The 16,515-nt window shown below is 46.7% G+C and overlaps 5 protein-coding genes across 5 annotated transcripts; 4 read left to right on the forward strand and 1 right to left on the reverse strand.

Moving 5' to 3' along the window:
• Nucleotides 1–3,148: 3,148 nt before the first annotated feature.
• Nucleotides 3,149–3,887, forward strand: PGRI_026100 (ribonuclease P subunit p20 family protein; the record flags this gene model as incomplete). Its single annotated transcript, XM_040790323.1, has 2 exons — nucleotides 3,149–3,221; nucleotides 3,298–3,887. The coding sequence occupies 2 exons, from the start codon at nucleotides 3,149–3,151 to the stop codon at nucleotides 3,885–3,887; spliced, it is 663 nt and encodes a 220-aa protein (XP_040647276.1).
• Nucleotides 3,888–5,174: 1,287 nt separating this feature from the next.
• Nucleotides 5,175–7,515, reverse strand: PGRI_026110 (uncharacterized protein; the record flags this gene model as incomplete). The annotated part of the gene is made up of 2 exons (XM_040790324.1): nucleotides 5,175–6,335; nucleotides 6,385–7,515. The coding sequence occupies 2 exons, from the start codon at nucleotides 7,513–7,515 to the stop codon at nucleotides 5,175–5,177; spliced, it is 2,292 nt and encodes a 763-aa protein (XP_040647277.1).
• A 1,540-nt stretch (nucleotides 7,516–9,055) lies between these two features.
• PGRI_026120 (MGR2/ROMO1 family protein) lies at nucleotides 9,056–9,695 on the forward strand (the record flags this gene model as incomplete). The annotated part of the gene is made up of 5 exons (XM_040790325.1): nucleotides 9,056–9,122; nucleotides 9,222–9,248; nucleotides 9,316–9,345; nucleotides 9,402–9,492; nucleotides 9,572–9,695. 5 exons carry the CDS (start codon nucleotides 9,056–9,058, stop codon nucleotides 9,693–9,695), a joined length of 339 nt encoding a protein of 112 aa, XP_040647278.1.
• Nucleotides 9,696–11,374: 1,679 nt separating this feature from the next.
• On the forward strand, nucleotides 11,375–13,579 carry PGRI_026130 (ABC transporter ATP-binding protein; the record flags this gene model as incomplete). The annotated part of the gene is made up of 1 exon (XM_040790326.1): nucleotides 11,375–13,579. One exon carries the CDS (start codon nucleotides 11,375–11,377, stop codon nucleotides 13,577–13,579), a length of 2,205 nt encoding a protein of 734 aa, XP_040647279.1.
• Nucleotides 13,580–16,107: 2,528 nt separating this feature from the next.
• PGRI_026140 (uncharacterized protein) lies at nucleotides 16,108–16,443 on the forward strand (the record flags this gene model as incomplete). Its single annotated transcript, XM_040790327.1, has 1 exon — nucleotides 16,108–16,443. The coding sequence occupies one exon, from the start codon at nucleotides 16,108–16,110 to the stop codon at nucleotides 16,441–16,443; it is 336 nt and encodes a 111-aa protein (XP_040647280.1).
• Between the last annotated feature and the right edge of the window lie 72 nt (nucleotides 16,444–16,515).

Below are 16,515 nucleotides of genomic sequence, written 5' to 3' on the forward strand. Positions count from 1 at the left end.
GTGGAGTCTGACTCGAACGCCGCGAGACAAAAAAATGTATATTTAAATTGTTTTTTTATTATTTATTTTCATCAAAAAAATCATGAATTTAATTAATTTAATAAATTTAATTATGCTCCCCCCTCTATCCGAGTCCAGATCCATGGCTTCTGGTTTTTAAGGCTACTCCACCTGCACCGACCCGCTGGAAGATGTCATTAGCCCCGATTAGCGTGAATTTCAATTGGTTTGGAATGCTTCAGGGACAGCCGTTGGCGCTATTCCTACTCCACTAGCATACGTTAGACACCTTTCCTCTTCAGGTAGGTTCTAAGCCAAAAAGCCAAGTTCACGTTCATGATTGGGCTATCATCCCCGTGCCTTTCCGGGTTAAGGCGGACTAGAGCTGTTTTGCATTCAAGGCTCCAGTGCATGCGGAACTCTAACATCGTGACCGGGAACTGGGGGAAGCCGTTACACCGAACAAATTTTTCGGCCCTGTCAGATTCATTAGCGCAGCACGGTATGTTTTATGCAGAATGTAGACTCTGTAGGACTGGTCAATTTACGGAATACAATCAAACTTCTCGGAGATTCGTCTCAGCCATGTACACTCTCAGCTTGTGTCTGCGACATACAATGTCATCGTGCATGCAGATTTTTGCAGATTGTGGCTCATACTGTGGCCACGTACTTTTTTTGTGTTCGCCCCCAGAAAAAATTTCAAGCACAACATACAACTACCTAATCTATTATTGTACCATCCATATAAATCCTATATGTACTGTCTATTTCAAGAAACACTTCCCATTATAGTTCTTAGATCCGATTACGATTGTGCTCGCTTCGATCGCCTGTGGGGCCCGTATATAGTACATACGCAATACCTGTGTGCTCCATACTCCGTATAATATTCTGTTTATACATATCCCCAGTGATGAAACCACTGCGACCGTTGCCTTGGATCCACCGAAAAAGGAGCCGTTGGAGCAGTCACATGGAACAAAAGCCCAAATTTGATATACAATATAGTTGCAGGCAGAAAGCCGTGACACTCTTCAAGGCTTTAAAGCGATCAATCATACATTTGTAGATCAATAAACAGCAGTGATTACTATAGATTCTATCCATGGTTTAGCATGGGCCTTCCATGGTAACTTGTCTTCCATACCGCGGTTGACTGTCCAGTCCGCCTTCTATGCCCTTGGTGCCTGAGGCGCAGTATATGCCTGAGGTGTTTATAGTTTGCCAGATGACAGGTCTAATGTACTTTCCAACCTCCGGGGATCCTGCATCTACTCCGTACTTAACTTGATACCTAGGATACATAAAATTAGAGATCAAGTACTCCGTGACAAGCATGTGCATATCGGACTCTTTCAAGCGAAACAACACTGATCCACAAATTTCGGGACCTTCCCAAACTGGGCATCACCTGACTAGCTTTCAGCTTGAGGCGTATTTTGTATGTCGATCTGTCAAGCCCAGATGCGATGATCGGCAACGCCTTTGTTTGCTTCCGATATTGTATATGTTGTACTCCATAGGAGTACTCCGTACTTTGTACAACTACGTCAACTAGTCTCAGGGGAATTTTTGCCAGATCATTGGAGGGGCTCTTATGATGATCATTCCACCATTGCCTTTATTGTACAAAGTACCCCATAATGGGGGTTTTGCTAGCTACCAGCTACCGGCGACTCGGGCGAACGCTGGGCCTCGGTGACGAGATGACGACAATAATGCTTTGGAAACTTTCATCAAGTATTACTCCGTGAACAATGTAAGCTTGTTGAAAAGATCATCAGGGCCTTTTTTTATTTGTGACTGCCTTTTCCCCTGACTAAAGATATTAAAAAGGACCTATAAAATAGATTCCTTGACTATTGGAAAAGGTGCCCAAAGGGCCCTTTGGGTATCTACAAAGAGGGACTGTCTGTTCATATTGATATTCTCCACTTTAAACTACCCTGTACAAACGACCCCCCTTTACACATTAACCACCTCCTGAATTTGAAAAAGCCCTCCAATTGAGCAATCTCAATGGAGTACGGAGTACCTCCTTCCGTAGGGATAGTCACACAAATCGGGAACCCACCGGGGTCACCTGGTAAGAAGCCTCGACTCAGAATCATAGCAAAGATGACACTGCTCATCGCCGTTAAGATCTGCAGTCCGCAGCTCACTAGTCTCTTAGAGTGTGAGTATGAGCTACTGTCTTCTATCTGAGACGCAGCAAACCGGCGCAGGCGTTGTTAGGCGACAGAGGTTCTCCGGGACCCGAAAATGCCATCCGATCAAAAGGAATTTTGGCCCACTTAGGTGGGTGACCATGTCTGTACTTCATACCTAGGCCCACCATGCCAGATACAAAGTATCTATTGTAAATCCACGTCCAGTCTATTGCCTGCAGCCAGGCATGCCGTTATCAGTGTCATCAGCAGCTAGACCATTGAAAGAAAGCGACCAGAGTCGGGGGCGTTTGCACATTGGGCAAGTTCCAAAAGGGCAGCCTATGCGGAGTAGTCGTGCCATATGAAAAGATTACTACGGAGTACCCTGTACCGGGTTTCAGCTTCCCAGTTCTACATTATGAGCCTCCAGTTGGCAGGTAAGCACCGTATGCAATCTAAGTATAGATATGTCCCATGTCCTGCTCCGCACTCATCGCAACACTGCCCGCTCGTATCATTAAGAGTTAATTTAGCTCTATCAACATCTTTAATGTAGCCCAGTAATACTCTGTACAGTTTTGGGCCTTCTTTGCTTTCTCTTTTTCGTATATGATAGATAGGAATCACATCTATATCACACCGCCGGCCTTCCGGCGGCCTTCCGTGGCTTCCGTAGCTTTGCCTGAGGGATTCGGTTGGTGGTGTTTTCTTTGACTTTGGGGCACAACCATAAGTGGATAGAGCTGGTTTGACTTAATAAATCAAGCTGGATGGGCATGCTGAATATCATATACGGATACTCCGTACTTTGACGTAGACATTGAAGCTTCCCGATTAGGGAGGAACCTTGGGTTCAATAAACGATGACATAAGCAAGCCATATCGGGCGGGCGGCCCTTCCAGTATGGCAGAAAAAGGCAAACGATAAGATGCGCAGCTTCAATACTTTGACTTGAACCCCGCAACTTTTCACTAGTGCAAGGCACATACTAGCCATGGCAAAGGGGCCATTAGAGAACAAGCTCCAATTTGAGAAAAAGAACAAAGACCTTATCAAACTCCCAAAACGTGAGCACTTCCCATCCAAACACCCATGACAATGCTGGGAAATAAAGATCACAAACGCTGACTTTTTGGATAACAGATGCCAAAGTAGAAAAGCGCCCCATACCTCATGCGCCAGTCGCGTCCCCGTACGCCGGCGCCTCGGTGCCCAAGATTGTCTACGTCTCCAAGACGACGCCGTTCATGAGCGCCGTCAAGCGCGTCCAGAAACTCCTCCTACAGGCCGAGAAGCGCGCCACTGCGAACATCAACCTTGAAGATACGCGCAAGAGTGAGAAACAGATACTCGAGGAGCTGTCGAAGGTGTCAGAGAAGCGCGAGGAAGTTTTTGTGAAGGCAACAGGACGGGCTATCGAGAAGGCATTGAACGTAGCCAAATGGTTCGAAGAAAAGGGAACCGAGTACACAGTCCGTGTCAATACGGGAAGTGTGGTTGTTGTAGATGATATCGTTGAGGATGAAGAAATGAAAGCAAAAGAGGAACAGAAGCGACAGCGTCAGGAAGAGCAAAGCCCAACTGACCAGGGAGATACGGCTTCCAAGCCGCAATCTAAGTCAGCCGCAAAGAAGAGGAAACGTCAGGCTGCCGCTGCAGAAGATGACGCCGAGCTTCCCGAGAGTCGGACAAGATGGATCAAAATGGTCGAGGTCGCTGTCAGTTTGAAGTGAATTCGCTTACGATTATCCCGACAAAACTCCTACGATGGTCGGTCATCCGATTGTCCGACCATTGTCTGCTGAACTGAGGATGTTTAACTACAAACACTCCATGGCTGGGAAATAACCGTTGTCATGAGCCTGTGGCCAAGCCCAGAATTGCCAGCTAGGACATGGAGTGCACGCACATCCAATTGAGTGACTACGATCCAACCGGAACGCTGATGGTGGCTATACATTATTCAGTACCCCAGCTCAGGAGACCTTCCACCGTGGATTCCTGTTCTGGGACAATGCTTGTGGAAGCAGTCAAACTCCAAGCCCCAATTCGAGGTCGTCTTCCTACTACCCTTCGTTACTCTCATATACCCAGTACCCAATACTCTAAATGTGCAATATCCACATTACAGAGCCCAGAAGGTCCTTACGCAGGATCGGGAAAGGAACAATTTGGTTGTCCTTAGGTTGTTAGCCTAGCACAAAATCATGTACTTCGAAATTGTCCTTGAGAAATACACTCTGATTTAGCCGGAGCGCATGCTTCACCCGACCTCGAAACCACCAACGCGCTATAGATGCTGGACAGGCTTGTATGAAAAACCAAATAGAGAGACAGGACTATAGGGCAACAGTACTACTCCAATCAAAAACGAGGTTTAAAAGAGGGAGCCTGGATCATCAAATCTGCCAGCAAAAAGAAAATGGCATGAATAAAAAAAAGAAATAGTACGAATAAAAACTCCTTGATACGCTCACAAAGCCCTGTGCTGACATGACACGATGAATGATAATGCCTAGAAACCTTCATCAAACGGAACGTTTCAAAGAGAGGCTGCAAGTCATGAACGTATCCTTATTTTCCCCATCATGTACAGACAAAAGAGAAAGAGAGATGTCGATTCCCGAGAGGGCGACAGGCTAATAGTAACATAGTAGGAGGTAGAAGAACAACGAAAAGGAGATGGCAAGAAAGAGGGGGAGGAACGGACGTCGAAAGACGACCAAGAAGGAGATCACAGAGAGGGATCCCGAGAAAGTCATCAAAGAATTCGTAAAATAAGAGACAGTGTGGGCTAAACGGAAGAGGCTCCGAATATGAAGACAAGAAAGTGGCCCTCAACTGAGAGCGAAGCAACCAGAACATTCATCGCCAGAAAGTCGTGACTGGGGAAAACTGAGATCTGATGAGAAAGATAGGAGACATAGTTAAACAATGCAAAGGGCCTATGCAATAGAAATAGCCGTCAAAAGAAAATGCAACCCCAGAAGTAGCATGTGAGGTCAAGCTGGTTCAAATGATTATTTGTCCATCTTTTGCCAACCGTTGAGATAGGCCATCAGGCCTACTCCTAATAAGACCACGCCAAACATGGAAGCGTAAGGGCTTGCTTCTTCCACATAGTTGGATCGATAGCGCTGTGTTGCAAAAGCTGTAGCTGCAGTTGCAGCATCCACATCCTTGTTCTGAGAGGTGACCGGATCGAGGCCATGGGTCGCCGGAGACTTCGTCTTGGAATCCGTTAAAGTATCATCACTCACAAGCAAGTGCTTAGACAGGCCACTTCTTGGCTCGCCGTCATGTGTATCGGTTTTCTCTTCGAGCGCCGTCGCCAATTCTTTCTCGGCGCGTTCCTGCTGCAAGGTTTCAATCATTTCGTTCAAGGACTTGCGAGACTCCGTGGTCTCATTTTCAGCCTTCTCAGCGCGATCTTTGAAGGATGACATTTGCTTTCTCATCTCTGCCATCTCCTCCATCATGCTTTCCAAGCGAGCCTGAAGTTCAGCAGTCTTGTCCTCCACAGGAGCATCTGCCTTGCTGTCGTCGGGGGCTGGAGTCTCCGGAGGATGGATACCGTTGACCTGCACGGTTGCTTCTGCATCGCCCTGCTCCTTCTTTCCGTCTACGGCATCCTCAGAAGGTGGAACAGTGCCGTTCTCAACTTTAACTTCTCTAGCATCCAATGCGGAGCGCATCTCCAATTCGTTGACTTTGTCTTCTGCCAACTTGCGAGCAGCCTGCTCCTGGAACAGCATATTTTCTAGTTCCTTGACACGGGTTCCATGAGTTTCAATCTCCCGCTTGGCAGACGATAGCGCCTCAATAAGATTCAAGATCTGACTGGAATCGCGGGACACAGGGGAGCCTGTACCGCTCTTCGGCTTTTCCGTATCGCTGCGCTTCAGTGGAGAGAATGATTCCGAGGCGCTTCGTGACAACGCATCGGGTTTCTCTGGCAAAGGCTGCTGAGGAGGAGGAGCAGGAGGCTCGGAGAATCTCGAAAACGAGTCAACTCGAGGCATTTTAGGCCGGCCGTTGATCTGGCGATGAGCACTGTTCTCCAAAGGAGACGGCTTGATGAGCTTTTCTTTCTCTGCATAGCCTGGCTTCATGATCGTCGTCAAAAATTCATCTGCTTGAGAAAGATCTGTTGTTTGTTGCTTTGCGGATTTCAGTTCGCCCTAGAACAAGTCAGCAATATGTCGTAATTAGATAAACTGTGGTACGCACCGTAAGCCGCTTGACAACCTGTTCAATGGAGATTGGCGAGTTCCAGTAGTTCATTTGCCGTTGTTGATGTAAAGCATTGAGCTGATTGTTGGTAACACTCTGAGCGCTTCTGCTACTCGCGTTGCTACCGGCTCGACCGCGCATATGAGAGAGCGGTTGGCTCAAAGGAGAAGGGAGAAGACCGCCCCCAGAGGCAGGATCCAAGTCTCCGAAATTTAAATCAAGGATACTAGGGGCGGTTCCATAGGTTCCGGCATGCTCAACCTTAGATGAGACTTTGTGGTGGACAATGGTGGATTGGTCCTCGCTGACAATATCGATACCCAGCTCTAGGGTATCGCTTTCTCGCAGTTCGTGCGGCTCTGACTCCCGGTTCTCTGGAGACAATCGATGGCCGTTCACAAATGTGCCGTTTGAGGATTTGACGTCTCGGATCCAGACTTTGCCAGACTTATCGGCCCATACCTCAGCATGTTGTCGAGAAAGGACTTTAGAGTCAAAGAATCCATTGAGAGGCGTGGGCACTGTTTTGGCGTTTGTTTGTCGCCCGATTCGCAGGACTTCAGGGTAGTATGGTACATTGATCTGTTTCCTGTCAAAAGTGCCGTTCATTGGCAACAGAATCAAAATTGCTGGGTTGTCCGAGGGTGGACCAATTGGCGCACGGACGCCATTCTGCTGTGATGACTGAGGCATCTGTTGCGATGGGACAATGTTCGAAGGTTGATGCATTGCGGACATTGTCGACGATGCACTAGGGCCTGATGAGAAAGCAGGCACTGCCTGAGATCGCGCGTTCGTTACCCCTGATACCGGCTCGGCTTTTGAGTTGGGCCAGATATTCTTCGAATACTTCTTTTTTGACGACCAAGTCTCTGATTCATTGGCGGAACTCTGCGCGGCATGGGTATCTTGGGAAGGAGCGGCCACAGTAGATGTGGAGGAAGTCGAAGAGTTCGACCCCAAAGAGGAAGAGGAGTTTGAGCGTTGAACGTGTTTCCGTGGCATGAACATCCGTGACACGTCGTCCGCGTTCACTGAAGACAGAGCTCCTTCTCCTCCGTTGCTAGAGCTGTACCATCCCAAGCGAGACCCCGATTCGACACTAGGTGGAGATGCCACAGCAGTCATGGAGAAGGATGCGAATGGTTCAAGGGAATGGGATGTCTAGACGGAGCACGGAGCGCGACCACGGTTCCGAATTGTAAAAGGGGCCGTATTCTGAGATAGTCTGAAGAATGAGATAAGGACGTCTAGTAAAGTTGATTTTATGTCCGAGGGTTTAGGATATTGAATGTGCGCAAGGGTGATTGGAGCTTTAATCGCCCAACTAAAATCAAGACGGTCGCGTTAGTGCTGTTTGGGGGGAGAGACAAATATAAAATGGCTCCTAGGTCGAGGCCTTGCCTCGACCCCACAAAAAAAGGGATGTTTATTGGAAATAAAGAGTGAACTCACCTCTGAATTGTGAACTGAGAGATATTTAGGATTGAATAAAATAGGCGCTTCAAAACTAAGGAGGTGTGTGGAGGTCGGAAATCGTGAGCGACCGGTCTCACGCCAGGGCAATGATAGAAGCACAAGACGGGACTGCCGCCTCGGCGCAGGCTTCAGGCAGCCCTTTAGAAGATGTAACGGGGGGAAATCAGATATCGGGGATAAATGCCATGAGGGAACCCAGGCAAGAGCGCAGGGCCATTTCGTCTCCTACTCCCTTGACGCCGCCAGGCAAAATAGGTCACGTGTCAAGTCGGCACGTGCCCGTTGAATACGTGGACTAATCCTACTTAGGTTATCGATAGTTAAGGGCCATACGGAGTATACACTGGCGTTATAGCCACGGAGGCATCAAGTTACTTGAAATTATAGACTTCTGATGGATGAAACACAAGGTTCACATTATAGCTCAACAGGTATTAAAACTCTTAACCTGCAATAACCAGTGTAGCCTGCTGCACATGGCCGTCTGGCTCACAAAGTTAGCTGGGGAGGCAAGATCTCATGGCAAAGGAGTGAGTCCAACGAGATTGAGACTCGTTTTTGTTATGATCTCTCGGAGGGAAGCAACGTGAGATTCAAGCCTATTGCTGCCCTGAAAGCTTGAGGCAATTGTGTTATAGTGGGCATGCGACAAACCCCCCTTTTCAGGCAATATTGATGCCTAGGTGCCTGATTAACCATGGAATCATGACCGCTTTCTATACCGCTCTGTACAATCAAATGTTACATATAGAAAAGTCAGTGATATCTGAGAAGATCACTGGAAATACCACTCGAAAGACTACTAGAAAGAGTACTGAAAAGACTACATAAGGCGGTTTATGCGGCCGATTATTGTTGTACATTGTGAACTCTACGAGTACGAAAATGAAGCTTTTGATACTGTACATCTTAATTCAGGAATCCAGGGGGGGAACCAGGCATCTGGGCATTAATATTGCCTGAAAGGAGATTTTGCCGCATGGCCACTATACCGATGCGTACTATTACAACTTTGGAATGTAGCTGCACATGTAAAGCCAGTAACCACGTGATCAAGGTGGAGAAGCCATCAAGCCGGGGAGGAAAAAGAGCTCGTTCCTTGACTATCACTTCGGGATCTCTCATTCAGCTCAGAGCTGTTGTCTACTATTTTAATTTAATTTACCAGCTTCTTTTCTAGTTTTTCATAATGCCTGTCGTTGCTGGACCTCCCGCCCAGGCGGGCCCAGGGGGTGCTCCCTCAACTTTCGACAAGAGTATGTCCTCCACAGCCCAGTGATATAGATCACACCCCGCTCGGTGTTCTTATTTCTTGGGGGTATCTATGTGAATCAAATGTGCTGACATATTCTTAGTGAAAATGGGCTGCATGATGGGTTCCAGTATGTGATCGCAAAACGACCAAGTCTTGTTCACCAAGAGCTTTTGCTAATATAGCTCCCCTCATAGCTGTCGGTGGCATTATGGGCTTCATTATTGGTTTGTCCCACTCAGTCATCAAATGAAGATGTACCGCATAAGCTAACGCAAAGCAGGAACTGTGACAATCTTCCAGTATGGCGCTGGCCCCAACGGTGTCATGCGGACTCTGGGCAAGTACATGCTGGGTTCAGGTGCCACTTTCGGGTATGGTTGACTCTTCGAGATTGAAGGCTATACTACTTTGGTGGAGAACCACTGGCTAATCAATTCCCCTTTCAAATAGACTGTTTATGTCCATCGGTAGTGTCATTCGCTCTGAAGGACCTCGCAACGATGCCTGGCTCCGTGCCCGAGGACCCCCGATGATGCTCCCTCGACAGAACCCCCTCCGGCCCATGCGCCAGTAATCACAATCTTTCTCGCAGTCTCAAGACTATCGGGAAACATGCGACATGACCACACCCTGGCGACGTCCCTTGTACGATATAATCTCTATGGATAAGAGATACTTTTTCTGGTGGTTTCAAGAGGCAGGACAACTACCAAAGATGGCTGTGACGGATAGGTTCATGGGTACTTGTTACTTCGACACGCGATGTACATAATCCAGCAGTACCCAGAACATGGAAGTTAAAGTTCAATTGTCTCAGTTGTTCCAACCATGTTAGGCGTTATTGTGTCAATATATCCCTTTTTTTCGGCTTCCACGATCTAGGTGCTTTCATTGGAAAGGGAGAGAAAAGACTACCTACTAAACGAGCAAGGATATGGCTATCAACTAGAGAAATCAATGCATCCAGCTCAAAGAGAGCCTACTACCAGTCTGACTATGTACCCTTGTTGAGGCCAAAGTCGGGGCAAGAAATCTGGTTGGTTCTGAATATGACCACGTTGATTATATAGCTTCTAATAAAGCCGCACCCAATTATCTTATTAGATGGCCTGAGCTGGCGCCTATTTTGTTTCAGACCTGGCATAGAAGTTGCGGCTCAAATGTAAACCTGGGGTCAAACTCCAATGCCCACCCTATAGATACAGAGCATTTCAACTCTCGTATAAACCTTGAAATAACATCCTCGTCTATACTGACTTGTTTTCTGTGTCTTGGTCATAGTTACCAATATGAGAAACGCTCAGTTTCAATCCCGTTTTAGAAGATGTCAAGTCGCATCTTACTACCAAACAGGCAGTTGTACCAGTGATTCATTCCTGTTTGCTTCCGTTTGTCCGGTTAATCCGAATCATCAGATGTGGATATGTTTGATTGTCGTCCCAGCTGCTCTTGTGGAGTTCAGATATCTAATGCTAGGCTTATGTAGCATCAGAGTACGGGCAACGGAGACTGGATGTCACAGGTACGATCGCAGTATTAAAATAGCATAAGAATAGATATCACAGTGTTATAATCATCCGGTTTTATTATATTCTTACTCATCCTCCAAGCAATCTCTGACACAGTCAGCCCCCTGTTATGTCCACTGAGTAGTAAAGTATATCTACTCGGTACATACAAATCAAGGCGATACAGCGGGAGTAAGGAGCATCAACCTACGGTGTGGTCGGCTGGATTCTAGTTTGATCTGCAGATTACCCAATAGCGAAGCAATTCTTTTGACCCCAGGGCCCAGGTTGCAGCCCGGTTTTGTTTCAACAGGCGCTAGGATACCAGCCCCCTAGCACAGCCAACTTGGGATGACTATTGCGCATGATTGACAATACCATCCAATGAGAAGTTGCTTAGCAAATGCTAAGAGTCTTGATATAAACCCTGGAGTTGAGGCTCAAATTTAGGGAATATATAAGAAACCACGGTCTTGCTAGGTCTTCCTCAAAGCCCCCGTCCCAACCTCCCATCATGACTACTCAGCTAGCATCTCGGGCCCTTCATTATAGCTGTACTTTGATAGCAAGTCTCTATATTGTGCTCTGCATTTTATTTAATCCGGTAAAGAAAAGAAAGACTCGCAAGCGCCGCAGTCGACCACGAGTTATCTTGACTGCCTTGATCATTTTCACATATGTCAGTCAAACAGTTTTGAAATTTGCCACCGATGACTTGGACAGCTCTCAGCCGTTTCTTGTGCATATGACCTCTCAAGCGGTTGTATGGAGTGCACTCTGGCTACGACAAAATCCTTCCAAGTACGAAGTGGCTGGAGCGTCGTTGGTCACCGCTGGTTTCGAAGTTCCACTCCTTGCGCTCTCCTTGTGTCGCAAACCGAGACAGTGGGTACCAATCACGCAGATCACATTCTCAGCGGCTCGGCTTGCCTTGCTAGTCTTTGTGACAGCTGCGATTCTATCTGAAACCAGACAAAGGAAGAAGAAGACATCGGAAGAATCGCGCCCTTTCCTAAATGGTAACCATACAACGTATGGCGCAGTGAATGGGAACGACTCGGATAATAGCAGTGTGGATTCCAAGAGCGAGAGCGACTCTGACACCGGCAAAAATAAGAATGATGCAGCTACACGCAGGAAAAGACTCCGCAATGAGAAGTTGCAGTCACTTGGGGGTTGGTGGGATTATTTGAGAGGCTTCTCAATCTTTCTGCCCTATTTGGTCCCCAGAAAAAATCGCCAAGTGCAGCTTTGTATTGCTACCAGCATCTTCTGTTTAATATGCCACCGAGCCCTGAATATTCTCATTCCTCAGCAACTTGCAGATGTGACCGATAGCATCTTTGCCAACAAAACCCCATATGCTTCACTAGGAAAATGGGCGCTGTTGCAACTTATCCGTGGCGGAGCTGGGCTCGGATTGATTGAGTCGCTCGTCAAGATTCCAATCAGACAGTTCTCTTACCGCCAGATCACCAATGCTGCCTTCAGCCATGTCATGAATCTATCGATGGATTTTCATATCGAAAATGACTCGGCAGAAGTTATGAAGTCTATCGATCAAGGTGGAGCACTGAACAATCTGTTAGAAGTTGCCATTCTAGATATCATCCCGACTGTGGCAGACTTGGCAATTGCGTGTATTGTTTTTTATCTGAAGTTCAATGCCTATGCCTCCCTTCTAGTGGTGGTAGTATCTATTGCTTACATTGCGGCAGAGGTCTTTACCTCTAACTGGAATATGGATGCCAGACGTGAAGTTACACAAACACAGCGAAACGAAGCTCGCATTATGCATCAGGCCGTGCAAGGCTGGCAGACTGTCACATACTTCAACCAGTTTTCCTACGAGAGGTCTCGCTTTGGAGAAGCAGTTGACCTATGCTTAAAGGCTAGCGCTCGTTTCGGTCGACGCCGAGCGATCGGCAAGTCACTCCTGGATTTACTGAAGCCAATTTGTTTTGTTGGCCTATCTTCGCTCATCGTACACGAGATCTCCGTGGGACGATCGTCTACAGGAGACTTCGTCTTCTTCATTCAGTATTGGTCCTCGCTTATCTCTCCTTTGGCCTATCTCTCCGCGCAATATCGCTGGCTTGTCTCTGATCTAGTTGATGCCGAGCGACTACTCTTCCTTTTCCAATCCAAGCCGAGCGTCAACGACAAGGAGAATGCCATGCCACTAAAATCCAGCGATGGCCGCGTTTCATTCCACCATGTCGACTTTGCCTATGATTCTCGGTTAAAGACCCTCAAGGATGTGGATATTTGTATCGAACCTGGAACAACAGTTGCACTAGTCGGTATGACCGGTTCAGGAAAGACAACAATTCTTAGACTTCTTCTCCGGCTTTACGACGTCACTTCGGGCCAAATCAAGATCGACGGCCAAGACATCCGTGACATAACCCTCAGCTCATTACGCCAGAATATCGGCGTCGTCCCACAAGATCCTGTTTTATTCAACGCGTCGATCATCGAGAATTTGCGATATGCCCGGCCCACGGCCTCGGATGAAGAGATCCACGAAGCATGTCGCGCCGCAGCTATTCACGAGAAAATTCTCACTTTCGTGGACGGATACAACACCACAGTCGGAGAGCAGGGTGTCAAGTTGTCTGGTGGCGAGCTACAGCGGATAGCCATTGCTCAAGTTTTCCTAAAGAAATCGCCGATTCTTATGCTGGATGAAGCAACGAGCGCCGTAGACTCGAACACGGAATCGGATATCCAGGTTGCGTTGGACCGATTGAGAGCCAAGCGGACGACGTTTGTTATTGCTCATCGACTTTCCACTATTTGCAGCGCCGATCGCATCCTTGTTGTGCATGAGGGACAGATTGTGGAGAGCGGGTCACATCAGGAGCTGCTGAAGAAGGATGGTGGACGATATCAGAACCTCTGGCAGAATCAGTTTGGTGGGATCAAAGTTGGAAAGCCTTCATTGTAGGCGAGAAATTTAGAATAGCTGGAGATGAGAGAGGGTGGGGAAGGTAATTTAGAATGCAACTAATGAAATTGACAGTTTTTGATGCGAGCTTTTAATACTACATGTACAATCTTTACCTGAATCACCACATTTCATTAAAAGCCAAGCGGGATTGGCAGTAACTCCCAGTACCATAGGCGTGCGAACTCTCCTCGAGAAACATCGTATGTTTCGTTCCAGGGCATCCTCATCCGTATCAGATATGGATACAGCTGAAGATCGCCATAGAATCGACTACTACATGACTATAGTATACCAATAAACTGACATATATATCCAGGTATAACCATAATGTGTACCAGCCTCAGTTGTAACTAAGAGCATAGTATTCCAAGGACCAATGAGCTGGTTGTACCTATATATATCTCATCCAGTGCTTATGATATGGATCTCAAAAACTACCATTTCCGAGGCATATATTTATATTAGAGGCCGAATGAACACCACCCAATCTATTATTTCCACCCTATGACAGAAATAATGCGTGGGATTTGGGTGCCTCTAAATTAGTCAATGCATGAAGGGCATTCGCCTCTTTGGTTTTGCCAAGTTTTCATAGATGAGCCTAGAAATTGCACAGAGCCTGCGTGGCGTGGTTGACGGTGGGTGATTAATTAGATCCATCTCCTACATCAAGAATTTGCCTCTAATTATCCCGCTCTAGGCTATATATAACCATTGTAGGTAAGTTGTGTCAGGGCGCAACCCGTGCCCAGGTGAGTGTAGAGGCTCACTCAGCCTCGAACGTGTTGCCCTAATTCTCAGGCAGGCAAGTAAATCACCGTTGACTAGTTAACTAACCAATCGCTGTCTATTTGACCTTGTATTGGGCTATTCCGGACCTGCATTCTCATTGAACAAAAAGTAGATTGAGCACTAAGCTAGAAGGACCCTTTTCTGCTTTTCCCATTGCCCCCTTCTTTTTTACTGATCGAATGACCTTGGACAGATATTCGGAGTAATCCTAATGGAGTGGATTGATCTTAAAATTTCAATTGATCGACACAACGAAGGAACTAACTATACATAGGTTATCGTATTGTACTCCATACGGAGTATTGAGGTTCGTGTTCAAAGTGGATACGGACATAGGGCTTTACGAGCCCAAAGCAAATGCAAAGCCCCTGGAAAAAAGGACCCCTCATTCAACGTGTCATATGCCAACACATAGAATAACGTGTTCCTATTACCAGATAAGGCTGTTAAGAATCTCAACGACAGAAGATAACCTTTGAGCGAACATGGAATGACTCAACGTTCCTCCCCACATGGACTTACACTACGGAGTAGAGATGCCCAACACAGTAGGTCCGAGCGTTGATCAGTTCGTTTTTCGTTCCTGAATGAACTATGAAAGTGATCTACAGAACCTTATAGAGTATAGAAAAAAAAAAAAAGTCTTTTCTCAATAGTGTGGGAACTAGGTAAATTAGGTAAATTTCAATATCGGCTAATGGGGGAAGAATTACTTTGCAAGGTAAGATGTAAGATCCAGAAAGCCAAATATTCCACTGTTATTGTTATTAAGATTAGCACAGATCGTTCCTGCGCATGATGCCAGGGGGCCCGGAATCGACGGAAGGCTCCGTGAGGGATGAACACCTGCAGTAGTGTGTGATGTTCAGCGTCACTTTATCACCAGGGGTAAGACAAAAACAGCACAATGTAGGTAAATTAGTCACTTTAAGAAAGGCTAGAGCATAGAGTACTCGGGTGAACAAAGGCGCTTATGGAAACACACAATACTAACCAAGTGTTTCGTGATGAAGGAAATTAGCTAGACTGTGATTGGAAAGTGCTGAAATTACACCTATGGAGTATACATAGGCGAGTTCTCGTATTAGCTGCACCTGAGGGACACGAGGCTATGCCAAGTGAAGGCGAATTATGTTTCCCAATTGAAATTGAAATTGAAATTAAGAGATTAATCGTAATCAACATCGATCGAGAAACATAACAAACTCCCCTGGCGTCAATTGTCTGTGCGGGAAACCCTTTGTTTTTAGGGCTCTTGAGATGGAGCCCAATTGAATAGTTCCCAGGGTCCGGGTATTCAAGGGGCCAATAAGATGATCAAATTTCATTTAAAAAATCAATAAATAATATAAGAAAAATAAGAAAAAAATAGAAAAATAAATCAAAAAGCGCCACGGCACTTCTTTGATGGACGAATCGCCCTGTTTCCCCAGGTGGGAGATGCTCGTGTTAATAACCCTGGACTTTGCCTGTAAAATTTCCCTTTCCCTTTTTCCCTCTTAGGCGCATTAGAGATTTCTCTCGCATATACACTCTCTTTTTATACTATTTGAGCAGTGCTCTACACATTCTTTACATTGAATACTTTGAAGATTTTTGACGCTCACTCTTTTGCGATCAAATCTGAAACATCTCTATACCAACTACTCATACTTCGCGCATCAACCGTTTCATCACAAACCTTGCCAATCCCCTTGATCTTCTTGATATTCACTTTCAAGTCAATTCGCAAAATGAAGTTCACTGCCATCATCGCCTCCCTCTGCTTAGTCGCGGCTCCATTCGTCGCCGCAGAGGAGACCACCACCTTAACTTCAACAACAACCATCACCAAGACGCTGGTCCGTGTCAACTCGGTGACTGCAACTCCTAGTTCCACCTCGAGTTCCAACGTTAGCAGCATGACCACCGTCCCTGCTTCATCGACGCCTCTGTCTCACGCCTCCTCCACTACTTCTGCTACCGCAGCAGTCACCTCAACCGGCGCAGCGGCTAACATTGGCGCTGGCATGCCAGCTGCCTTGGCCGCCGCCGGCTATATCATTGTGATGGTGGGCCAAGCCCTGTAATCACACTCGCAATGCCGCGATTGATCGACAAGAAAGCCTTCATGCAGGCAACGATCATGAATTGGGACCATT

The sequence above is a fragment of the Penicillium griseofulvum genome, assembly GCF_001561935.1.
Source record: "Penicillium griseofulvum strain PG3 chromosome Unknown contig_80, whole genome shotgun sequence".
Lineage (NCBI taxonomy): Eukaryota > Fungi > Ascomycota > Eurotiomycetes > Eurotiales > Aspergillaceae > Penicillium > Penicillium griseofulvum.